At 38.6% G+C, this 26873-nt stretch overlaps 1 protein-coding gene across 2 annotated transcripts in view; it reads left to right on the top strand.

Annotated features, from left to right (window-relative positions):
* Positions 1 to 26873, top strand: part of SUPT3H (SPT3 homolog, SAGA and STAGA complex component) — a 493606-nt gene that overhangs the window by 391539 nt on the left and 75194 nt on the right. For both annotated transcript variants that reach the window (XM_062186207.1, XM_062186206.1), the window contains 3 exons: positions 8122 to 8234; positions 9001 to 9108; positions 21949 to 22059. In XM_062186207.1, the coding sequence (XP_062042191.1) occupies positions 8122 to 8234; positions 9001 to 9108; positions 21949 to 22059 (332 nt within the window). The remainder of the gene's footprint in view (positions 1 to 8121; positions 8235 to 9000; positions 9109 to 21948; positions 22060 to 26873) is intronic.

Genomic DNA, 26873 nt, shown 5'->3' with positions numbered 1-26873 from the left:
ACTAACAATTTGGCATCATACATCTGTAAAGCATTAAGTAAATGACACTTCAGATCCTGGCAATTTCAGCAAATGAGAGGTTTTTATATTATAATTCTTAGGTTTAAAAATGGCATTCAAGTCTTTTATAAGTATAAATCTCCAGTTTATAAAGTAACATTTAGTGCAATTGAACTATTTTTTAAAATCATATTCAAAATTTATTTCACTTAAAGGAACAGAAATGCTATTTCACACCAAAAGTCTTAAATTCTCCTAATATGCCTTTTGTTTGAAAATCAGGTTCTTAGCAACTTCACTTTTTGTTTTCAATTCAGTAATAAAATGTAGCAGATTAAAAATTAATTTTTTCCGGTCAGCGCCACGGCTCACTAGGCTAATCCTCCGCCTTGCGGCGCCGGCACACCGGGTTCTAGTCCCGGTCGGGGCACCGATCCTGTCCCGGTTGCCCCTCTTCCAGGCCAGCTCTCTGCTGTGGCCAGGGAGTGCAGTGGAGGATGGCCCAAGTGCTTGGGCCCTGCACCCCATGGGAGACCAGGAGAAGCACCTGGCTTCTGCCATCGGATCAGCATGGTGCGCCGGCGGCAGCGCGCTACTGTGGCGGCCATTGGAGGGTGAACCAACGGCAAAAAGGAAGACCTTTCTCTCTGTCTCTCTCTCTCTCACTGTCTACTCTGCCTGTCAAAAAAAAATTAATTTTTTCCTTTTCTGTCTAAAATAATTACAGTATAAGCATTTTATTGTACTTAACTTTCCTTTCCTGGGAGAGATTTTGTCATTTATCAATATTTGTTTATGTGGTTCCCATAGGCACTTCATTATGAAACCTAATGATCATTGACAAGAAAAATAAAAAAGTGTGAAATTAATTAACCTTAAATTTTCAAGTGAAACCATTATGTGAATTGTTTTAAGTTCAATACAAACTGTAAACCCAGGTAATGTCAGAGAGCTGGTCATTCTAGGAACTTCAGGCCATTGTTAAGGATTCTGTTTAAATTGTTAGTCAATTTCCAGATTGTCCTTTCTCCTGATATAATGGGAAAGAAGAGCAAAGGGGAAGGAACTCACTAATTCCATGATTCCCCTACCTCTTGATGAAAAGAAACCATAATAATTAGGAGTATCTGTGTCTTTTGCTGGAGCCAATGGTACCTAGAAGGACAATCTCTGAAGCGATCCTTCCCTCGGTGACAAGGAGCAGTTAGCTCAGAGAATCTCGTTGGTGGAATAGCAGTAACTCAAATGGTTTATGGGCCCTGTACACATCTTTTTGATGCATATAATTGGGGCCTTATATTTTAATAAAGAAGTATCTTTTTTCATTCATGCATACATTTTTTAAAGATGCATTTTATTTATTTTAAAGGCTGAGTTAGAGAGAGGGAGAGACACAGAGAGAGAAATTTTCCATCCACTGTTTCACTCCGCAAATGGCTGCACTGACCAGGGCTGGGCCAGATGGAAGCCAGGAGCCAGGAGCTTTCTCCAGGTCTCCTACATGGGTGCAGGGACCCAAGCACTTGGGTCATATTCTGCTGTCCTAGCCACATTAGCAGGGAGCTGGATCAGAAGTAGAGCAGCCAGGACCCAAACCAGCACCCATATGAGACGTTGTCACTGCAGGCAGTGGTTTAACCCAATGTGCCACTACACTGTCCCCCTCATTCATTTCTTATAGAAATATTTTTGTTGCTGGCGCCGTGGCTCACTAGGCTAATCCTCCGCCTTGCAGCGCCGGCACACCGGGTTCTAGTCCCGGTCGGGGCACCGATCCTGTCCCGGTTGCCCCTCTTCCAGGCCAGCTCTCTGCTGTGGCCTGGGAGTGCAGTGGAGGATGGCCCAAGTCCTTGGGCCCTGCACCCCATGGGAGACCAGGATAGGCACCTGGCTCCTGCCATTGGATCAGCGCGGTGCGCCGGCCACAGCGTGCCTACCGCGGCGGCCATTGGAGGGTGAACCAACGGCAAAAAGGAAGACCTTTCTGTCTGTCTCTCTCTCACTGTCCACTCTGCCTGTCAAAAAATTTAAAAAAAAAAAGAAATATTTTTGTTGGTAATGCCAGGCAGTATTCTGAATGCTGCGGATACAATAGTGAAAAGCATTCTTAGCGCTTACATTCTAGTGAGGAAGCTCCCAATTCTATTGATTATATGGATATATCAGTGAATTCTTTTTTTTTTTCCTCCTCCTTGGGAGCTCCTTCTCCCCCTTCCCCAAAGAAACCTTTTATTTAAGGAGTACAAATTTCATTAGTACAACTTTAGGAATATAGTGATTCTTCCCACTGTACCTTCCCTCCCACCTTTCCTCCTCCTCCCTCTCCCATTCCCAGTCCCATTCTCCATTAAGATTCATTTTCAATTACCTTTATACACAGAAGACCAACTCTATACTATGTAAAGATTTCAACAATTTGCCCACACATGCACACACACACACAAAAACAGAACAATTTTTATAGTTAATTCTCGTAATACAACCCATTGAGGACAGAGGACATTTTGATGATATTGATTCTTCCAATCCATGAACATGGGAGATGTTTCCATTTTTTTGTATCTTGTTTTATTTCTTTCTTTAATGTTTTGTAATTCTCATCATAAAATTCTTTGACATGCTTGGTTAAATTTATTCCAAGTTATTTGATTTTTTTTTTTTGTCTGTATTGTGAATGAGATTGATCTTAGAAGTTCTTTCCCAGCTATGGCATTGTCTGTGTATACAAGGCTGTTGATTCTATATCCTGATGCTTTACCAAACTCTTCTATGAGTTCCAAAGGTCTCTTAGTGGAGTCTTTTGGATCCCCAATATATAGAATCATGTCACCTGCAAATAGGGATAGTTTGACTTCCTCTTTCCCAATTTGTATCCCTTTGATTCATTTTTCTTGCCTAATGGCTCTGGCTAAAACTTCCAGGACTGTATTGAATAGCAATGATGAGAGTGGGCATCCTTGTCTGCTACTGGATCTCAGTGGAAATGCTTCCAACTTTGCCCCATTCAATAGGAAACTGGCTGTGGGTTTGTCATAAATTGCCTTGACTGTGCTGAGGAATGTTCCTTCTATACCCAATTTGCTTAGAGTTTTGATCATGAAAGGTTATTATATTTTATCAAATGCTTTCTCTGTATCTATTGAGAATAACCATATGTTTTTTGTTCTTCAGTTTATTATTGCGATGTAACACACTGATTGATTTGCGAATGTTGAACCATTCCCTGCATACTGGGATAAAATCCCACTTGGTCTGGGTGAATGATCTTTCTGATGTGTTGTTGGATTCATAGGCTAGAATTTTGTTGAGGATTTTTTGCATCTGTGTCAATTAGGGAAATTGATCTGTAGTTCTCTTTCTCTGTTGCATCTTTCTCGGGTTTAGGAATTAAGGCGATGCTGGCTTCACAGAAAGAATTTGGAAGGTTTCCCTCCCTTTCAGTTGTTTTGAATAACTTTGAGAAGAAGGGGAGTTAGTTCTTTAAATGTCTGATAGAATTCAGCAGTGAAGTCCTGGGCTTTTCTTTGTTGGGAGAGTCTTTATTATTGATTCAATTTCTGTCTTGGTAATGGGTTTGTTTGGGTTTTCTATGTCTTTATGGCTCAATTTAGGTAGGTTGTATGTGTCCAAGAATCTATCCATTTATTCTGGGTTTCCCAGTTTGTTAGCACACAGCTCTTTATAGTAATTTCTGATAATTCTTTTTATTTCTGTGGTGTCTGTTATTACATTTCCTTTTTCATCTCTAATTTTATTGATTTGAGTCCTCTCTCCTTTTTTTGGTTAGTTGGGCCAATGACATGTCAAATTTTTTTTTTTTTTTCAAAAAACAAGCTCTTCATTTTGCTGATATTTTGTATTTTTTTGTTTCGATTTTTTTGATTTCTTCTCCAATTTTAATTATTTCTTTTCTCCTACTAGTTTTGGACTTGGTTTGCTGTTGTTTTTCTAGATCCTTGAGATGCATTGATAGCTCATTTATTTGGTGCCTTTCCAGTTGCTACAAACTTTCCTCTTAACACTGCTTTTGCTATATCTCATAAGTTTTGATATGTTGTATTGTCATCTTCATTTGTTTCCAGAAATTTTTAGATTTCTCTTTTGATTTCTGTGACCCACTGTTCATTTAGGAGCATGTTGTTCAATCTCCATGTGCTTGCATATGTTCTATAGATTCCTGAGTTGCTGATTTCCAACTTCATTGCATTGTGGTCTGAGAAGATACATGGTATGATTTCGATTTTTTTTTAATTTGCTGAGTCTTGCTTTATGGCCTAGCAGTGGGTCAATCCTAGTGTAAGTTCCATTTACTGGTGAGCAGAATGTGTCTTCTGCAACTGTTGGATGAAAAGTTCTGTAGATATCTGTTAGGTCCATTTGGTCTGTAGTGTCGATTAACTCTGATGTTTCTTTGCTGATTTTCTGTCTGGTTGATCTGTCCATTGCTGAAAGTGGGGTATTGAAGTCCCTCATTACTATTGTATTTGAGTCTATGTCTTCCTTTAGATCCCTTAACATTTCTTTTAAATAGCCAGGTGCCTTATAATTAGGTGCATATACGTTTATAATATTTACATCTTCCTGTTGAATTGATCACATAATCATTATATAGTGCTCTTCTTTGTCCCTTTTACCAGTTTTTTTGTTAAAGTCTTTTTGGTGTGATATTAGAATGGCTACACCAGCTCTTTTTTGGTTTCTGTTAGCATGAAAGATCTTTTTCCATACTTTCACTTTAAATCTGCATACATCTTTGTTGGTGAGATGTGTTTCTTATATATTCCCAATTTTTTCTAGTTTTCTAATTTCTTCTTGTTGTGCTTGGTCTGACTGTTTAACTTCATGTGCTTTACCTTCTAATTTGGATATTCTTTCTTCTGCTTCACCAATTCTGTTGTTAGGGCTTTCCAGTGCATTTTTAATTTGTTCTATTGAATTCTTCATTTCCAAGATTTCATTTTGATTTCCCTTTAAGATCTGAATTCCATGGGTGGAATTTTCTTTCATGTCATGTACCGATTTCATTATTTTGTGCTTTTGCTTCTGATCACTTCTAAGTAATCCTACGATCAATTTTTTGAATTACATTTCTTGCATTTCTTCCACCTCATCATCTTTACAACCTAGTATTGAAGTGTTGTATTCTTTTGTGGGCATGATATTGTCTTCCTTATTCTTGTTTCTTGATTTAGCACATTTGTTATTTGGCATTTGTGGAGCAACTCATTGGTTTCTTTGTTTTTTCACTGTGGCAGCTTTTATCTTTATACCATACCTCTGTAGATTAATGGAGTGTCTGTTTTCAGTGAATACCTAGAGGCATGTGGTGGGTGTGGCCAGGAGCTCTGTTTAGTTCTCCAGGGTGAAGGGTGTGTGTGAGGTGACACACCCAGGTTTGGCATGGTAAATCTCATCTTTTTTTTTTTTTTTTTTTTTTTAATCAAAGGGGAGGTTTGTTCTTGTCTGTTGTCATAGACTCAGCTGAACTCCTCTCCTCAAAGGAGACCAGTGCCTGGGCGCTAGCCTCAGTGGGTATATTATTCATCTGCTCTGCCATAAGGACCACACAATGGACCTGTGACGTCCTCAATGTAAGCTCAGATTCCCAAGCAATGTCCCTCACCAGGTAACCAGGGAGCCCTGAGAGCATGGAGCCTCCCACAGTGACTTCCCGAAGTCCCAGTCATACCCTGAGTCCTCCCACGAAGCCTCAGTGTTTTCACAGTCCCAGCACACAAACCTCCCAGTCACAAGCACCCAGCCCCCTGTCTGTTCTCCGCACCAGATTCAGGAGCCTCTGCTTGGTTGGTTGCTGGGCGTGGACACAAGCTGGTTCATCTGTTACATATGTCCAAAGTGGTGCCTGCTGTCTATCAGCTGGTTACAGGACTCCATTGCAGAGTGACTGGGGGGAGAGAAATGTGCTCACCCTTTGTTTTCCCTCCTCTAGTTTGGCAGATACACTATCCCTCATGGGCCTCCAAGCTGGATTCCCTCTAGGTTCTTCCTGCAACTTTTTCACTAGTGGTTTGGGCTGCTGCAGTCTGGTCTCACCTCACTCTCCAACGCTGATGTGGAGGCTCTCAGCTGCTGGGGTCCTGAGTTGTGCATGTCCACACCCTCCATGTAGGTCCACTGTGTCTCTCTAATTTGCATAGAGTTTCTTCTGCTGTTTTCTCCCTAACTCTTCCCTGAGACTGCGCTCTTTTCATTTTTTTAAATGATCTTCTTCTAGACTAGAGTAGTAAGCTAACTCCTTTCTCCTCCATCTTAATCCAGTCCCCCTGAGTGAATTCTAATAATGATTTTTCCTTACTTTAAAATACATTGTTTAGAGCATAGTCACAAAATCGCAGTTCTTTGTTCCTAATGATCTGTCAGAGGTTAAAGTGAATCAGGCACATTGTATTGATCTTGCCAAATTGCTGCCTGTGTACTTCAACTTCAGAGGTATTCCACAGATGTTAAACAAGTGTTTGTGAGCTATTGCAGCTTTCTAGTTAGATGGAATGTTGCTTGCCAGAGAGTATTTGGAAGACTGGTTACTTTAGGGAGGCAGCTTTAAGGGGAATTATCATAATTCTGCCACATTTGACAGTTTTGGAGATGTACTTTGATAGCAGGACTTAATGTCTTCTGTGATTTATCTGCCAGGAAACTCTTCTGTATGTGGAATCCATGAAGATTCTACCTACAAGGATCAAAATGTCATGCTTTGAGTTGCTGTTACATATTTTATAGACCTGTGGGGCCAGATTAATCAAAAGTATAATCAGTGGATTTTTTAAAAGAGATTATTTTTTAGATTTGATAAAACCTTCACTAGTAATCTTTTCCGTCTAGGTTTTATTAGTTAAATTAGTAATGTGTAATGAAATCTGCTTAGCACTGTAGCAATTTAGAGATATTTAATTGAAGATTCCATATGTGCACGTTTATATATATATGCCAGGGGCTGTTAGGTACACAGAGAAGCATGAGGCCTGGTCTTCTCCCCCGAAGAACTTACAATATGGCTGAGAAGGATATGTAATGATATCAGTAAATGGATACCATGGAGAAGCAGCTTTTGGCCTGTGTGGTCAGGATTCATATGAATGACGAAATGATCAGAAACCATTCCAAGGAAGGAAAGGAGCAAGAGTAAATACACAGAGGATTACAATCAAGGGCAGGTGGTGATTTAACATGATAGTAATGTAAAGGTAATTTTGAAAGTCAGGCTTAAGAATTTCTTTTTTAGAAATGTGTTTGTTCATTGTTCGTTTGTTTGAAAGGCAAAGCAACAGAAAGGGAAACAGAGCAAGAGAGAAAGAGAGCTTCTATCTGCTGGTTCACTCCCCTAAACAACTACTACATCCAGGGCTGGGTCAGGCCAAAGCCAGGAGCCAAGAACTCCATCTGGGTCTCACACATGGGCTGCAGGGGCTCAAGTCCTTAGGCTGCCTTCTGCTGCATTCCCAGGCAGAATAGCAGAAAGCTGGTAAAATCTCCAACCCACACTGTTAAATGGGATGCCGGTGTTGCAAGAGGTGACTGAACCTGCTGTGCAACAAGGCTGGCCCCAGAATGTGTGGGCATCTTTGTAATCAGGAATTTACAACCGGATTTAGATCAGACAAGATATTAGTTTATTTAATGCAAAATTCATAACTTTGAGCCTGTTCTAGTGATAGATGCATTTTGAAGAGCATTAGGAATACAGTTTATGTGTGCTACTATCACAGGTTCTGCCTCATAGGATTTTCTTTTCACAAGAGTAGATTAAGTTAAATCAAGCAAGCAACTCTTCTGCCTGTCATTGTAACATACGCCGTGGCCGGTGCTACCTTGTCGTGAAGCAGTGTGAGAAGTGTTAAACATCAGGTGGTTTCATATACTATATCATAAAGCACAGATCTGAAATAAAGCACAAGGAATTTCTTGAGCACAGCTATTTTTGTTGTTTTGTAACTGAGGGTTAAAACTTAGATTTCTTGAGACTTGAATATTAAGATGTTATTAAAAGTTTAAAAATATTGCTTTTATTCTTTATTTTTAATATGTCTTATTTTTAAATATTTTTGGCTTGGTGATAGCAATATGCTAAAGTTTTTTTTTTTTTCTTTTTTGAATGGCTAGCCAAAAAAAATTCCAAATTTCGAGACTGGTTGGACTGCAGCAGTATGGAGATAAAACCCACTATTGTCGCTATGGAAATTTTAGCATATTTAGCATATGAAACTGTGGCACAGGTAAGAATTCTAAACTGCCTATCAGGCCGCATGTGTCTGATGGATCCTTAGCTCTATCTGTGATCAATTCTTATATCTGCTGTGATCTACCAGGAATGAAAACAGCCATGAGTTGTCTTCCATGACAGTTATATCATTTTCTAAGTAATTTAGTTCTTTGCATCCTCAGTTCTAGTTGCTGTTAGGATAAAACAGACTATTTCTTATAACTTTATGATAAAGGGATGCCTGCATATTTTTTTCTTGACATTGAACTCTTAAGTTCACATCTGCCTCATTTACATGTTATTTTTGAGATTTGAAAAATACCTTTCCAGGTATATGAGATCTCCCAAGTGCTTACCAAATCTGAGTCTACAATCACTGCCCTCTAACAGAGTTTTTGAAAGTGTGGTCTGTAGACCACAGCATCAGCATTTCCTTGGTTTTTGTTTAAAATGCAAATTCCTAGACTACACCCTTAGAACAGACCTAATGAATTTAGAATCTCTGGGCTTAGAGCCCAGAAATCTGTATAAAGTGCTTCCCTGGTGATTTGCAAATGAATTTTGAAAACCACCCCTCTAGAAGATCAGAAAGTATCATTTGTATTCACAGGTAAGTCACTTCTTAAGTCAGTGACAGTATAGTCTCATGTCTACAACATAGTTTTAGGCAGACAATATTATTGGTATTTGAGATATATTAACTTAAGGTTTGCCTTTTCAGTGATATTCGTGATTATTTCCAGCTATGTGACTTTGTTTTCGCTGCTCTGGTCTTCTAGTTAGTGGATTTGGCTCTTCTCGTGAGACAGGACATGGTCACCAAGGCAGGGGACCCCTTCAGCCATGCCATGTCTGCAACCTTCATTCAGTATCACAACTCTGCTGAGGTAAGTAGCAAATAGATGGTCTTCAACACATCCGTGGGTCTTTCACATGTCTGATATTTCATTTTTAGTTCTTAGAAAAGAATAGCCTTTAAAAAAATAAAAGATTTATTTAACTATTTGAAATTCAGAGTTACAGAAAAACAAGAAGAGATAGAGAGAGGTCTTCCATCTACTGGTTCACTCCCAAATGGCTGCAATGGCTGGGGATAGGCCAGGGCAAAGCCAGGAGCCTGGAACTTCTTCCTGTTTTCCCACATGGGCGCTGAGTCCACTGCTTTCCCAGGCACATTAGTAGGGAGCTGGATCAGCAGTGGAGCAGCCAGGACTCCAACCATTGCCCATATAGGATGCCAGCACTCAGATAGCAGCTTAACCCGCTATAGTGCCAACCCCAAGAATGCCTTTAATGAAGAATTTAAATGCATTCAACATCCAGATGTTGTTGAACACCTACTGTGAGCCAGGCCATGATAATCCACTAATACAACAATTTTTTCCACCTTTTCTTCACTTCACTTCAGAAACGAGAGAGGGATGGTTATAGAAGACGTGAGTTTTCCATGAGAGATAAAACAGCTCAGTTTAGTAATCGAATAATGCTGAAAAAAGTTATTTCTTCGTGCCTCAAAGATGAGGTATTATAATTCTTAGAATAATTCCTAGGCCAGCACCGCGGCTCAATAGGCTAATCCTCTGCCTGCAGCGCCGGCACACTGGGTTCTAGTCCCGGTCGGGGTGCCGGATTCTTTCCTGGTTGCTCCTCTTCCAGGCCAGCTCTCTGCTGTGGCCTGGGAGTGCAGTGGAAAATGGCCCAAGTTCTTGTGCCCTGCACCCTCATGGGAGACCAGAATAAGCACCTGGCTCCTGACTTTGGATCAGCGCAGTGCGCCAGCCGCAGTGCGCCAGCCATGGCAGCCACTGGAGGGTGAACCAACGGCAGAAGGAAGACCTTTCTCTCTGTTTCTCTCTCTCACTGTCCACTCTGCCTGTCAAAAAAAAAAAAAAAAAAAGAATAATTCCTGATATTTACCAGTAATTTTCTATCTCCCTTATTGATTCATTTCTAAACATAATTTAAAGAAGTCTTTTTGATCTGGTTAATGCTGCTGGAATCCTCAACTAGAAAGTCTTCTTGCCAATTTTAAGATTTTGTATAAAAACTGTGCACCACTTTTAGTATACAAAATATTTTCTGTAAGCAGCATGTGTCTAAAAACCAGAAATGTAATACAATATGTTGGATACATTTGCTAACAAAAACAGCAGTTTTCATATAATTCAATGTAATCATCGCAGAGAAGAGAGTAATGTTAAGCTAACATCCACATGTATAGCTGTGAAGCAAGTCAAGTCTGGTGAATTGTATATATTGACAATGGTTGAGTGCTATTTTATATCTATATTTAATTACAAATATCTACTCCCTGTTAATATCTGCAAGTTAAGCTCAAATGGTCTCTAAGAAATAGTTGTAATCTTTTCTTAGGTTATAGACCCCTTTTGATAGTCTGATGAAAACTACAACCTTTTCTCTATAAACACATTTGCCAATTTTGTGTATCATTTCAGGCTGTTCACCAATCCCTATGGATCCCAGGGTTAAGTATTTCTGCTCTATGATATTTAGAAACCATATTAAAATATATGCCTGCATAGCATACACCTATTCCAGACAAAAAGTCAATTTGGTATCTTTTTATACCCCTTTAAAGAATCACATTGGCCTGAAGTCCAAGTAGGGATTAAAATGTTTATGCTTGGGGCAGGCACCATGGCTCACTTAGTTAATCCTCCGCCTGCAGCGCCAGCATCCCATATGGGCACCGAATTCTAGTCCTGGTTGCTCCTCTTCCAGTCCAGCTCTCTGTTGTGGCCCAGGAAGGCAGTGGAGGATGGCCCAAGTGCTTGGGCGCCTGCACCCGCATGGGAGACCAGGAGGAAGCACCTGGTTCCTGGCTTCAGATCAGCATAGCTCCTGCTGTAGCAGCCATTTGGGGGGGTGAACCAATGGAAGGAAGACCTTTCTCTCTGTCTCTCTCACTGTGTAACTCTGTCTGTGAAATAAGTTTTAAAAAAAATGTTTATGCTCATTAAAAATCCATTTTTCTCCCTTTGGTAAAGGTCGTACATCATTATCAGTCAACATACTTTAAAGTCCCTAAAGCTTACTTAGTTGATTAAACACTATTTGTTTTCTTTATGTTACAAACACAAATTGTCATGTCAAAGAACACTGTTTAAAATGTCTTTGATGCATGTTCACTTTATGAATATGTGCATAAGTATGCTTTCCATTAACATCAGACAGATTTGTTGTAACATTTCTAATTGAGGAAATTTACTGTGAACATAACAAGCCTAGTTTTCCCTTAACATTCAAGTGATTGCTTGCCTGGCTAGGAAAACTTTTATTTCCCCCCTTTCTTGGTTCTCCAGGGTGGCCAAGCTGCCCTGGGCATTCGCTCAGCAACCACAGCCGCTGTTCCCAGCTTACCCAGCAGTTGAGAAAATGTCCAGTGTGCTGGATTTCCTGGGCTCTTGGGGAGCTGGAGCATGAATGTCAGAGAGCGTCCTGACAAAATATGTTAGTACAAGCCTCATGCTCTTTCCTGGCCTGGCAGACGCCTCTCATCCTCTGTGACTGGTGGTCAGAGTGAACATTCACGGAGACTGGAGGCCTTCCTCCCTGCCCTTTGCTCCTTGACAAAACACAAAGAGAATGCCAGGGTAAGGAAGGAGTCTTAGATCAACATTACACATCAGCAGTTAGTCCTGGACATCAAGGACTATGCCAAACTGGGTCCAAAGAGGGACGCTGGAGACTGAAATGATCTGTGTTCAGAGAGACATAAGAAACAAGCAAGCAATTCAAGATGGCTGAAACTAATTTTCAAATGAGTAACACAGACAGACAGTGTAGAGGATTAGAAAAACAAAAACCAAGAAGACTTCTAGTGATAGTCACAGGTTTCAGAGAGAAGGTTGAGTGTTGAAGGGAAGCCAGCACTTTGGTGAGAAGGTGGAAGTGCGGAGATCACTCTCGGGCCTCAGACACACCACAAATACAATTATACAAGAAAAAAATCCAATTAAAATATTCAAGCAAAGCCTCCATTGAGAATGGGTAATAGGGAGTTAGAGAATCAAGGCCCAGTTTGCATAGGGTATTAGACTGCTAGAGTTAAGGAACAGTTGAAGATTTCTTGGATGAAGCATGATTCATTCAAAAGAATGTGTTCAGAAGATCCAAATGATGATGCTATGTATAGTAAATTGGAGTGAGTGAGCCTAGAATCATGCCTCATAATAACTGGCTTCAGGAACTTGGGGTGTTTGACTATAGAAAAGCAGAGGCTCTAAAAATAGCAGTCTTCAAATATTTAAAGTACTTCCATGTGAAAGAAAGAACAGACATGCAGTCATGGCCAGAGAAACCAGATAGATATGAGAGCTATTAGGAAGGAAGGGATTAGATGTGAGAAAGGCTGGAGGAATCTCCAGTGACCCTAAGGCATTGGGTTTGGTTGAGTTATTGAGAAGATGCTGGTCACCATGGACACAAACGGTACCAGAAAGCCATTGAGTTTGTAGAGAAAGTTGAGGGATTCCTTTTGAGACATATGAATTTGAAAAGCTAGCAAAAATTCCAGGTGGAAGTGTCCATATCTCAACAGAAGTTTTCGAAGCTGTAAGTGAACAGTTCTGAAGTTGTCTAAAATTATACGCATTAGAAATTAACATTTAAACCCTTCAAGGGCAAGAAGGGAATATTATTTCTCTGGACTAGATAGGGTACATTGTGCATTTACCTTTGTTAGGTGTAAATAATATTGACTTCATGAAATGGTAAAGAAAATCTCACCTCAGTAGAAGACCATGTCTCCGTAGGCAGGGGTCTTGCCTGAAGTCCTGCCCGGACTCTGCTGAGAACATGCTTCCTCCTACACCAGCAGCTCCATCTGCAGGGTCATAGTACTTGGAAAACCACGTGGAGATCCCTAGGGATGGGGAGATCAGGGCAAGACTCAGCTAGAACCAAGCAAAGGAAAAGAAAAAAGATCAGTGATAGTTAATTTTCTGGTGGAGAATGGAGAAGATCTCATTTTGTTTTTTTAAGAGGTATGAAAAATATGTCTTTTTTCTCACTGCTCATTTTTAGAAGCAGCCCAGTAACATTCAACAAAAGTTTATTGTCGGGTAGGGGAAGCCTGACAGGTTCAACAAGTCTTAATGACTTCTGCTCAAGCTTTCTTCTGGATAAAAACAATGGTGATTTTTTTTTTTTTAAGATTGATTTTATTTGAAAGAGTTACACAGAGAGAGGAGAGAGAGAGAGAGAGAGAGAGAGAGAGAGAGAGAGAGACATCTTCCATCCGATGATTCACTCCCCAATTGGCCACAACAGACGGAGCTGCGCTGATCCAAAGCCAGGAGCCAGGAGCTTCTTCCAGGTCTCCCACATAGGTGCAGGGTCCCAAGAACTTGGGCCATCTTCTACTGCTTTCCCAGGCCAAAGCAGAGAGCTGGATCAGAAGTGGAGCAGCCGGCTTTTAAACTGTTGCCCATATGGGATGCTGGCACTTCAGGCCAGGGCGTTAACCCGCTGTGCCATAGTGCCAGCCTCGATGGTAATTTTTTTTTCTAATATTTTATTATAAAATTTTTCAAGCATGCAGAAGTTAAAAGAATTAGAGTGAACACCCTCTAGCAATCATCTGGATTTTTATACTATCATTTTACTATATTAACTGTAAATTTGCTATATTAAGAGTTATTACATCTGTCTATCTAATCATCCCTTTACCCCACCCTTCAGTTCTTCTTTATTTGATACATTGCAGAGCAAGTTGTAGACACTAGTGCGTTTCATCCCCAAATACTTCGTCATATGTAATTTATGGTATTTTAAGGTAAAATCAGTACATATGAACCACTTGACTGTTATGTGGACAGTGGGTTTTAACAAATATATAAACGTCTTTCTCTCTAAAACTCAGTCAAGATACAGAACAATATCATCTGCTCAGAAACTTCATCCATGCCTCCTCCCAGGCGGTTTCTGCCACTGTCTCTGGAAAGGTGACCGCTGTGCTGGTTTGTTCCATCAGAGACTAGTTTTTTCTATTCTAGAACTTTATATGGAATGGATAGAGTATGTACTCTTTTCTGTGAATTCTCTTTTACTCAGAAGGTTCTTGAAATTTATTTTCAGTGTAATCCTTTTTTTAAAAAAAAAAAGATTTATTTTATTTATTTGAAAGGCAGAGTTACAGAGAGGCAGAGGCAGAGAGAGGTCTTCCATCTGCTGATTCACTCCCTAGGTGGCCACGACAGCCAGAGCTGAGCTGATCTGAAGCCAGGATCCAGGATCTTCTTCCAGCTCTCCCACATGGGTGCAGGGGCCCAAGCACTTTGGGCTTCTTCAGCTGCCTTTCCGGGCCATAGCAGAGAGCTGGATCGAAAGTGGAGCAGCCGGGACTCTAACCAGTGCCCATATGAGATATGAGATGCCGGTGCTGCAGACAGCAACTTTACTGGATACGCCACAGCGCCGGCCCCAGTATAATCTTTATTACTGAGCAGTATCCCATGTGTGAATCTATTCATTTATTCATTCTCATATTGATGGGTATCTAAGCTTTTGAGATATTATGAATCAACCTACTGTGAATATTCTTATAGAGGTCTTTAAGTAGAGGTGCTTTCATTTCTCTTAGGTAGACAGCTAGGAATGAGATTGCTGGCTGTGACAGGCTTGGTTTTTAAAGAAATTGCAAAACATTTTTTCCAAAAGGTTGTACCGTTTATACTTCTTCTGGCAATATTTGCGCTTCAGTTGCTCCACATCCTCATCAACATTGGGGTTTGTCATTGTGTTTGTTCTCAGCCATTCTCCTGCATACTTAGTGGTAACTCATCGTAGTTGAGTGGGCACTTCCCTCACTAAAGTGACCTTTTTCATGCACTGAAAAGCCATTCACATATCTTCAAACCCTTTACCCAGAATTTTTTTTGGGAGGAGAGGCAGCTCTCCGTCAAAAATGTGTTTTTTGTCTCTGTTTGTGGTTAACCTATTCTTTATCATAATGATGTCTCTTTATAAGCATAAATTTTAAATTTTAACAAAGTGTAATTTATCTAACTTTCCTTTATTTATTGCCTTTCCATGCTTTGTCTGTGAAGTCTTTGGTTACTCCCATGTCATGATGATATTCTTTTGTGTTTTCTTCTAGAAACTTTGTAACTTTAATTTTTGTTTTGTTAATCTGGTCACATTAACTTTTGTGAATTATGTGAGTTAAGGCCAAATTCAGCATTTTACACATGGATAACTAGTTTTTGCAACTATTTGTTCGTAATACTATTTTTTTTCCCTCATTGGATTGCCTTGGTGGCTTTGTTGAAACCAAATGGCCATAAACCAAATAGTACTTCAAAAAATGCCTGGAAAATGGAATTAAAAGATTAAGTTTAATTTGATGCAAAAAATGAAATCTGTGTGTAGTTTTTATTGTAACATGCAATTCCCATGACTTTTGAGGTACCCTTTTCTCTACATGAATTAATTTCTGGGATTTCAGTTGTATCTCATTGGTTTATTTGTCAGTTCCTTTGCCAGTATTTGTATGTGTGTTTTGGAATTGACTTTTTAGTTTCTGCCCCCAAAGAACCCAAAAACATTGTAGAATTTTTGAAAGGGATTGGATTGAATGTTTATATCAGTTTGGGATGTGAATGTCTTCATAATACCAATTCATACAATCCATGAAAATGGAGTATCTCTCTCTACATTTATCTTTTTTTAAAAAAAGTTATATATTAAATGGTAATTTTTTTTTTCTATCTGATACTTTATTTGAAAGCAGAGTTACAGAGAGGGAGGGATAGAGAGACAGAAAGAGAGAGATCTTCCATCTGCTGGTTCACTCCCCAGATGGCAGCAACGGCCAGAGCTGGGCTGATCCAGAGCCAGAAGCTTCTTCTGGGTCTCCCACGTGGATGCAGAGGCCCAAGCACTTGGGCCATTTTCTGCTATTTTTCCAGGCCATAACAGAGAGTTGGATTAGAAATGGAGCAGCCAAGACTTGAACTGGCCCCCATAGGGTGCAGTCGGCGGCTTTACCTGCTATGCCATGGCGCCGGCCCCCTCTCTTTATTTATCTTTATGAAATCTCTTTTTCTCATTGTCCTATTCATCCTGAATCCTCCTTTTTTTTTTCTGAATTATATAACCATTCCAGCCTTCTTGTGATTACTGTTTGTGTCATGTATGCTCTTCTATCCATTTCCTTTTAATATAAAGTTAAATACATTTAAAGTGCATCTCTTATAGTCAGCAAATAGTTGAGTCTTGTTCCTTTATCCTTTCTTTCTGTCAGTATCTTTTAATTATAGTCTTTAGTTCTGGGACATTTAATGTGTTTATTGACATGGTTCACTATGGGTCCACCGCTTTCCTATTTGTTTTCTGCTTTTTCCCTCCATTTTTTGGTTTCTCTTCTCTTTCCTGTCTTCTTTTGAAGTAATTGTATACATTTTTTAGCAACTCATTTTTTTTTTAATTTGACAGATAGAGTTATAGACAGTGAGAGAGACAGACAGAGAGAAAGGTCTTCCTTCCATTGGTTCATTCCCCAAATGGCCACCACGGCCGGCGCTGCGCTGATCCGAAGCCAGGAGCCAGGTGCCTCCTCCTGGTCTCCCACGTGGGTGCAGGGCCCAAGCATTTGGGCCATCCTCCACTGCCTTCCCGGGCCATAGCAGAGAGCTGGCCTGGAAGAGGAGCAGCCGGGACTAGAACCCGGCACCCATATGGGATGCCGGTGCCACTGGCGGAGGATTAACCAAGTGAACCACAGCGCCAGCCAGCAACTCACTTTAATATACCTACCAATTTCTTTGGATATCTCTTTGCATTCTTTTTTTCAGTGACTGCTAAGATTACAGTGTGCATCCGTAAATTTTCAGTATACTTGGAGTTATACTCCTTCACTGCCATAAAGTGTTGACTCTTGTAGTTTTATAGGTTCATTGCCTCACTCCTGTCTTTCATGCTATAATTGTCATAGTGTCACATCTACATGTTATAGCTTTTAAATAATCATGTTCCAATAAAATTAAGAAAAATAGACTTTAACATTTATCATTCACATTGTTTTTCATTTCTTTTTGACAGAATCTTTACTGGTGTTATTTTCCTTTTGTGTTATGTTGAATTTTATTTAGCATTTGCAAGGTACATCTTGGCTAATAATGATTTACATTAATTTTCATATTTTTGAAAATGGCTGTACTTTTCCTTCATTCCTGGAAGATGCTTTCACAATATCTAGAATTCTAGGTTGACAATTTTATTTTTCAGCACCTTAATAACATTCCATTGTTTTCTGGCATCCATTGTTTTTAATCTTAAGTCTAAAGGTATGTATCCTTATTTCCTCTGTGTAATGTTGTTTTCTCTGGATACTTCCAAAATTTTGTTTTTACTCTGGGTTTCTACAATTTGTCCATGATATCCATCAATATGGTTTTGCTTGTATTTATCCTGCCTAAAGTTCACCTGGCATCTTGAATGGATCTACATCTTCAATCAATAGGGATTTTTAGCAGTTATTTCTTAGATATATTTTCTGCCTCATTGTCCATTTCCTCCACTTCTAAAACTCTGAGAACGTTATTTTAGTTCCTTTGATTCCATAGGTACCTGAGGCTCATTTTAATTTCTCTTTTAATATTTTTTCTATTTTTCAGATAGCATAAATACTATTAATCTTTTGTGTTTCAGACTTTTTATTGTGTCAGCCCCAGTCTACTATTAAACAAACTCTGCCGGTTATTTATTTACTCATTCAATACCTTATTTCTGATACTTTATTTTATACTCCTAGAATTTCTATTTGATTTTTTATGGTTTCAATTTGCTGTTATTTATGTTCTCATTTGTTATATTTTCTTTTATATTCTTAGGCATACTTTAGTAGCTACTTTAAAAATCATTGTTTATTAAATTAAATATCTGAAATAGTTTTGGATTAATTAAGTATGGCTCACACTTTCTTGTATTATTGCATATCTACTAATTTTGAATTATGTCCTGGACATGATGAGTGATACATCATAGACTTTTTGGGGTTTTGTTATATTTCTATGGAGAAAGTACTAGTTGGTGATGATGGTACTATAGGCATATTGATATGTTAAACAGGGAATTTAGTTTTCTAGGCTAACTTCTAAACTTCAAAGCTCTCTTTAGTGACAGTGGCTAGGATTTCTCTTTATTTCCTGTAGTTTTAGCAGAGTTTCATGAATTTGGTACTATTTAGAAACAGCTAAGGGAGACCAGTAACAAGGTACTGGCAAAGTCTGTGTCTGTAAGGGTCCACTTCCTAGTTCGTATGCAGTCATCTTTCCACCTGAATCTTACATCGTGGAAGAGGTGAGGGGCCTCTATCAGACCACTATCATAAAGGCACTAACACCATTCATGAGGGCTTCATTCTCATGGCTTAATCACCTCCCAAAGGTCCCTTGTCCTAATCCATCACCTATGGAATCCAAAGATTCAGACCATACCAACCTCCGACTTCACTTTTCCCAAATCTTATTTGATTGCCATGCTAGAAATTCTGAAAGATTTTCTGTACTAAAACCCGAATTTATTTGGGAATGCAAAGGCAAAATATTGTATCTATCTGCCATGGAAAAAAAGAAATGGAAATTGAGTCCAGTTGATGGAAGAAAGGAGTGAATTTAAGAGGTACCATGAAACACACAGGAAGGCCCTCCCACCCAACTTGATGTTGAACTTCTTGATATGTCTCTTTCTGTATTTCCGCTTGAGTTTCCCCTGGAATACCTACTTTAGATTACAAATCCAGGTGAACATTTGCATGCATTTCCACAAAAGGATAGAATGCCTCAACTACCCCCCAGATGTCTGTTATACCAACTGTGAGTATTAATCACATTCTTATTGTGGAGCAGATCAGACTCACAGAAGTCTTACCCTCATCTGGGGAGCTGATAATCATACTTATTCTTTTTTTCTTTTTTCTTTTTTTTTTTCTTTTGACAGGCAGAGTGGATAGTGAGAGAGAGAGAGACAGAGAGAAAGGTAATCATACTTATTCTAATATATTTCAGCTGAAACAAAAGATTTGGAATGAGAATTGAGAAAGCTTCCAAAGAAACCCTATACACTTTTATATCAGTGCCAAAGTTAGGGTTAAGATAACTTAATTTGTGTTATTGTGGGCACAGCAAATATGCTATTTACAGTATTGTTGGAATAAAATTGAGAAAGATACCCTAGAGTAAATTTCTTTTCAGCCCATTTCAAATCTTGTTAAAATAATAAAAATAAAATCTGTGTTTTTACATTTTAAGTCTTATTTCAGGTTCAGCTTGGGTAATTAGCAGATCTTTTTGTTTTGCAGGAATTTTTAAGTTATTATACTAGTTTAGAATAGGAAAAGCGGGACAGCGCCGCGGCTCAACAGGCTAATCCTCTGTCTGCGGCACTTGCATACCGGGTTCTAGTCCCAGTTGGGGTGCCGGATTCTGTCCCGGTTGCCCCTCTTGAAGGCCAGCTCTCTGCTATGGCCCGGGAGTGCAGTGGAGGATGGCCCAAGTGCTTGGGCCCTGCACCCCATGGGAGATCAGGAGAAGCACCTGGCTCCTGGCTTCGGATCAGCGCGGTGCACCGGCTGCAGCGGCCATTGGAGGGTGAACCAACAGCAAAGGAAGACCTTTCTTTCTGTCTCTCTCTCTCTCACTGTCCACTCTGCCTGTCAAAAAAAAGAAAAAAAAGAATAGGAAAAGCATGCTCATGGTATAAAAAATATATTTTAAAATCCCAGAAGGTTACAGTGAAGAGTGATGTCTCCCCTGACCGCTGTCCTCGGCTGCTCGTTCTCCCTCCTAAGATAAGCACTGCTCCTGAATTTTGGTGCATCTCTGTGAAGACAATCTGTGCTTAGAATGAGTGGATAATGTTTTGTGTTGTTTTATTTTATTTTAATTTTTTATTTTTTACATCAGTAGTTCTTTTGTTTTCATTATTAAAAACCCCATTACAATGTAGAAAAATGCATCCTTGTGACATCAACAACTGAAAGGTATAAGGACAGAAATGCTAAAAGACCACAGCTTTTGTGTATTTTTGAAAGTAAGTTGGTAGGGGCTGACATTGTGGTGCAGTGGGTTAAGCCACTGCCTATGACACTGGCAACCTTTTGGAGTGCCGATTTTTGTGTTGTTTTAAAATAGCTGTTACCATAAATCACCTCATTGGATAACCCTGCATTTTGTTTGCATAACATATCCTAGAAATGGCTCCATAGGTGTATGTATGAAACTGCTCTATTTTTTAAGTGAATCTTCCAGTTTATATATCTCAGAATAGATATAATTTATTTAAGCAACCCCTCATTGATGAACTAAATATTCAAGATAGATAGATAGATGTAGATATATAGATATAATTTGCACCCATGTAACATATCTGTAGGATAAATTCTTCAGAGCCAAATTTGTTTGGTCAAACAGGTTGTACTTTTTCATTTTGGTAAGACTTTACCAAACTGCTACCCATAGAAGTTATCATCCAGGGACTTGTATTCCCTATAAAGAATTATGAGAGTAAAAATTATAGTATTATCAGAAAAATTATAGTGATTATAGTAATTATAAAAAAATAAATAATGTTAACTATGTAACTAAAGATGAGTTTTGAATCATACTTCCAGTGCTCTGCAAGCTGGTTATTTCTCTCCCTTGAGTCTGTAAGGTTGATGACCTGGCATTTGATGCCTACTGTGCTTTAAACTAAATTAGCTCACTATTTCAGGAATGCAGAGGTTCCGTCTTTGCCCTTACTTTAAATAATAACTTAATGTTATTATTAGCTGATATGTATAAAGCACTGTTCTAAGTGACATATGTATCTCAACTCAGTTTTCACAGCAATCATATGGCAAATTACAACTGTTACTCCCAAACTGCAGATAAGGAAGCTGAGGCCCAGAGATGCCACATGGCTTGACAGAGCTAGTAACTGATCGGGCTTGGATCTAAACCCAAAATATTTGGGAAGCAGCTGAACCATGAACTGTAATGTCCCTGTTAAGCATTTTAGTTTTTTGAAAAATCATGTTACACTCAAATGCAAACAAGTCTGTCATTTTTTGAATTGGTATTCATACTCTCATTGCAAATAATCTTTCTCTCTCTAATATCTTTTTTGTGCTTTCAAGCCTGCCTTTTATACTTGAGGCAGATTAAAATAGAAAGCATTTGATTTTGTGTGTGTGTTGACAACACCTAGAAAATGAGGAACCAAGTTGAAATGGTCTTTAATGACAGCCCCCAGTATGATAAATAAATGTATAGCAACTTTACAGTTTTCATTTTAAATTGATGACCCTCAGGTTATTTCAGAAATATACCCAGGAAGCTCCCAAGAAACATTTATAATAATAAATGTTTAAACTTTTTTAAAAAAATAGCTTCCTGTGGTTCTTTCAACACGCTCCCGTGACACTTTTCATCTGCATGCAAGAGGCTCTATTCTCCTATACCTTGACGTGCAGGCTTAGGTGAAATATTGTGGGCATAAAAATTGCATTTGGTAGGTCTGCTCAGAAGAGGTCATGTAAAAGTCATCTTTGATTTGTTAATGGATTTTTTTTTTTTTTAAGATGTAGTATATGGCAGTGGTGATGTGCGTCCTAAGGGGGAAAAAACGGTCCATGTTACAAAGGTTTATTTTCATATTTTATACACTGCAGTTCTGTTGTGTGTTTTTGATTTAGTAACAATTTATGTGTTTTTCTGTCACAGAGCGCTGCGGCCTGTGGTGTTGAGGCTCACAGCGATGCCATCCAGCCCTGCCACATCAGAGAAGCTGTTCGACGCTACGGCCACAAGATTGGCCCCCTTTCCCCATTCACAGTACGTAATAACAGAGTTATAAAAAGTTATATTTATAATCTCAAAGAATTTTGATTTTCAAGTGGTCAAATGAAGAAGCAATGGAATTGTTGAAAGCAATTTGTGGCGACTGTAATTTTGTTGTATAAAAGTGGCATAATTCTCTTGGGAAATAAAAGTCATTTCTGTCTCTTTTGGAAGGACACTTTTTTCTACAAAATATTATTTTCTTTCAATTACAAATCAAGCTTTTTTTGTTGGGGCTTATATTTTCTATTTTGCAAAGCTCAGGTTTATAGAACTTTTTTGTCAAATTATATGTGTCCAAATATTGCTAGAAGCGTTTTTTTATTTTAAAATTGGTTAGATTGGCATTACCACTTCTATCAGATGTCCTTCTCCTAAACATACTTTGAGTTGGAAGAAGAAGAAATGACTTTTTTTTTTACTGGCTTTGAACTAGGCTGAAATGCAGACAATCTTTCACATCTTCAAATAATTTGAAAGCTTATAATCAGGGGTTTGTTTTTTTAAATGGAGAATTAAAGACTTGACATTTCAGCAGCCTAGAGAGATGTGTGTGTGCGCGCACATGTGCACACAGGCCTGTGCTCTAATGAAATGCTCATCTGTGGCCCTTTAAAAAAACCTTTACTTTTATCAATAGAAGTTTCTTCAAATCCTTCTCTGTATATGGAAATGATTTGATTCTCAAAAAGTAATGTTTGGTTTACATTTGATTTACAAGCAGTAGTAAAATTTATGTTTCTTAATATTCACTTTGGTTGTAGCATACTAATTGCTGGAATATATATTTATAACATCGTACATAAACAAAGATGAATAAATACATAATAGCTGTAACATAGTATACATTTATACCTAACAGTGGATTTTACTATTATTTGTTTAGAGAAATAATTTCTTCTATCTTATATCATCTCTGTGTTTCTCAGAGTTTAAGGAGAATGCTCTCTTTCTATGCTTTATTCTAATTAGTTCTTAATTGTATGAAATCTCAGGTAGCAAGAATGTGCTTTATAACTGTCTTAGAAGCTTTTTGTAATGATGATGATTATTTTCACTTTGCTTTCATATTTAAAATTTGTCATATTATCATAAAACATTTTAATACTACTGTCTAAAGTAATATATCAATGGCATAAATACTTTTAAGGTCTAAAAGAATGAAATCAAGTGCCCTGTTTGTTTTTTCCTACATAACAAGAGGAGCTATTTTAAGCTATAGGTCAAAAGGAAAATGACATTTAGAAAAATGTGAGATGATTAAAAGTAAGAAAATTTAAAGTTAACTAAAATGGAAAGAATCAGCTTAGCAAATCCATAGATAAAGAGCCAAATAATGGCCAATAGTTTGGGGCAGTGGAGTAGAGAGAAAAGAAAAGGTAAGCAGTAGCGATAATATTCTAGACAGTAATTAGAGGATAGCAAAGAGAGATATATTTTGGAGAAGTAGCAAAATTACATAAAGGAAAATGAGTCTAATGCAAGGGGAAACCTCATAATCATGAAGTCTACAATATTTCCTCCAAAGGAAGCCGTGGATGCTGCATTCTACAAGGTGTTTGTTTTTAAATAGACTCACCAGATTGCTTAAGAGTCACCATGGTTGAAGATACTGTGTGTGTGTGTATATGAGTGTGTGTGTGTTATCCCATATCCAACCTGCTACTCATGTATTTCTTTTATAGAGCTGTAGTGTATGGTTGAAAAGTACTGTAAACTAGGTTCAGTGTAGTCTAAGCTATTTTTATCTAACAAACATATACCAATATGCTTTTTTAAAAACTGATGGTGCAGGGGAAGGGCATTTGGCACAGCCATTAAGAGGCAGCTGTGGTTGCCTGCATCCCATATTTGAACTGTCTGGGTTTCCTGTCCCTGCTTCACTTCTGATTCCAGCTTCCTACCTGGGAGGCAGCAGGCAATGGCTCAAGTACTAGGATTCCTGCCACCCATGTGGGAGACTCAGATGGAGTTCCAGGCCCCTTGCTTTGACCTGGCCCCGTCCCTGCTGTTGCCAGCATTGGATGAATGAACAAGCATCTTCTATGTCCCTCTCTTTTTGTATTACAAATGAAATGAAAGATAATTTTTAAAACTAATGGTGCAATTTGTAAATGTTCAATTTAAACAGATCTGGAAAATTGACTAAGTAAGCCATGACTTAGATGGTTCACTTAGCCAATACCAGAGCAGACAAGCAAATCAACAGAAAATGGTAAATAACCTGACCCTAGAGGGACACCCAAGGTTTTAATCACTCCTCAGAAAGCTCCAGTCCATTATCTGTGAGTGTAAGAATACGCCCAAGCTGTGTGGCTAAATATATTTCATCCATTTAATGTCATAAGTGATACCATCAGGGAGACGGTTGCATGGTATAGATTACAATACATAAATTTCCCTTTTATTGCTCACTCAGATTTTTGTACATATGCAGGTGGTACAATCAGCATATGTATGTTGGGGCTGTGCTGTGACATAGCAGGTAAAGCTGCTGCCTGCAGTGCTGGCATCCCATATGGGCGCCGGTTTGAGTCCAAGCTGCTCCACTTCTGATCCAGCTCTCTGCTATGGCCTGGGAAAGCAGTAGAAGATGGCCCAAGTCCTTCCAAGACCAGGAAGGAGCTTCTGGCTCCTGGCTTTGGAATGGCACAGCTCCGGCTGTTGCAGCCAGCTGGGGAGTGAACCAGCAGATGGTAGACCTCTCTCCCTCTCTGCCTCTCTGCCTCTCCTTCTCTCTCTGTGTAACTCTGACTTTCAATTAAATAAATAGATCTTTTTTTTTATTAAACTTTTATTTAATGAATATAAATTTCCAAAGTACAGCTTATGGGTTACAATGGCTTCCCCCCTCCCATAACTTCCCTCCCGCCTGCAACCCTCCCCTTTCCCGCTCCCTTTCCCCTTCCATTCATGTAAAGATTCATTTTCAATTCTCTTTGTATACAGAAGATCAGTTTAGTATATATTAGGTAAAGATTTCAACATTTTGCCCATATAGCAACATAAATTGAAAAAAACTACCATTGGATTACTAATTATAGCATTAAATAGCAATGTACAGCACATTAAAGACAGAGAACCTACATAATTTTTTTTTCAAATTAATTAATTTTTTATGCCATTTCCATTTTAACACCAGGTTTTCTTTTTTTTTTCATTTCCAATTCTCTTTATATACAGAAGATCACTTCAATATATAATTAGTAAAGACCTCATCAGTTTGTGCCCACACAGAAACGCAAAGCATAAAAATACTGTTTCAGTACTAGTTATAGCATCACTTCGCTTTAGACGACACATTAGGGACAGATCCCACATGGGGTGTAAGTACACAGTGACTCCTGTTGCTGATTTAACAATTTGACACTCCTGTTCATGGCGTCAGTAATCTCCCTAGGCTCTAGTCATGAGTTGCCAGGGCTATGGAAGCCTTTAGAGTTCGCTGACTTTGATCTTATTCCGATAGGGTCATAGTCAAAGTGGAAGTTCTCTCCTCCCTTCGGAGAAGGGTACCTCCTTCTTTGATGGCCCCGTTCTTTCCACTGGGATCTCACTCACAGAGATCATTCATTTAGGTCTTTTTTTTTTTTTTCCATGATATCTTGGCTTTCCATACCTGCTATACTCTCATGGGCTCTTCAGCCAGATCCGAATGCCTTGAGGGCTGATTCTGAGGCCACAGTGTTGTTTAGGACATCTGCCATTCTATGAGTCTGCTGTGTATCCCACTTCCCATGTTGGATCTTTCTCTCCCTTTTTGATTCTATCAGTTAGTATTAGCAGATACTTGTCTTGTTTGTGTGATCTCTTTGACTCTTAGACCTATCAGAGCTATCAATTGTGAGCTGAAATTGATCACTTGGACTAGTGCGATGGAATTGGTACATGCCATCTTGATGGAATTGTGTTGGAATCCCCTGGCACATTTCTAACTCCACCATTTGCGGCCAGTCCGATTGAGCATGTTCCAAATTGTTCATCTCCTCCCTCTCTTTTTCCACTCTTAGATTTAACAGGGATCACTTTTCAGTTAAAATTTAAACACCTAAGAATAATTGTGTGTTAATTACTGAGTTCAACCAATAGTACTAGAACAACAACAACAACAACAAATACTAAAAAGGATAAAGTATTACATTGTACATCTAAAGTCAGGACAGGAGCTGATCAGTTCATTGTTGCTTATAGTGTCCATTTCACTTAACTTAGTATATACTGAATCGATCTTTGGTAAATCTTTAAAAATTATGTATGCAATGTGTAATAATCCAATCCAGGTAATTAGCATTTTTTTGGTTTGCAAAATTTTAATGAAAATTATAAAATCCTTAGAAGTGAAAGATAACAAAAATGTTGTATATCAGAAATTTGCGTTATGAATTGTACTTCAAGTAGTATTCTGAGAAAAATGTGAAGCTTTAAATAATTACAATAGAAAAGAAGTTGTACAAAGTGAATCCAAGGAAAATACAAGGAATGAAACATTAATGAAAGAAAAACACAATAAACAGGATTAAAAAGCCAAAAAGTTGATTCTTTAAAAATATAACACTTGTCTCCTGTACAAACTGTACCTAAATGTAAGCAACAGATTGATGAGGGAAAGTTTCTTTTTTTTTCCTTTTTTTTTAACTTTTATTTAGCAAATATAAATTTCCAAAGTACAGCTTATGGATTATAATGCCTTTTCCCCCCCATAACCTCCCTCCCACCCGCAGCCCTCCTAACTCCCACTCCCTCTCCCATTCCATTCACATCAAGATTCATTTTCAATTATCTTTATATACAGAAGATCAATTTAGTAT

Source organism: Lepus europaeus, chromosome 3 (assembly GCF_033115175.1).
Source record: "Lepus europaeus isolate LE1 chromosome 3, mLepTim1.pri, whole genome shotgun sequence".
Taxonomy (NCBI): domain Eukaryota; kingdom Metazoa; phylum Chordata; class Mammalia; order Lagomorpha; family Leporidae; genus Lepus; species Lepus europaeus.
The sequence above is the reverse complement of the archived record's forward strand: the minus strand, read 5'-3'. Positions and strand labels throughout refer to the sequence as shown.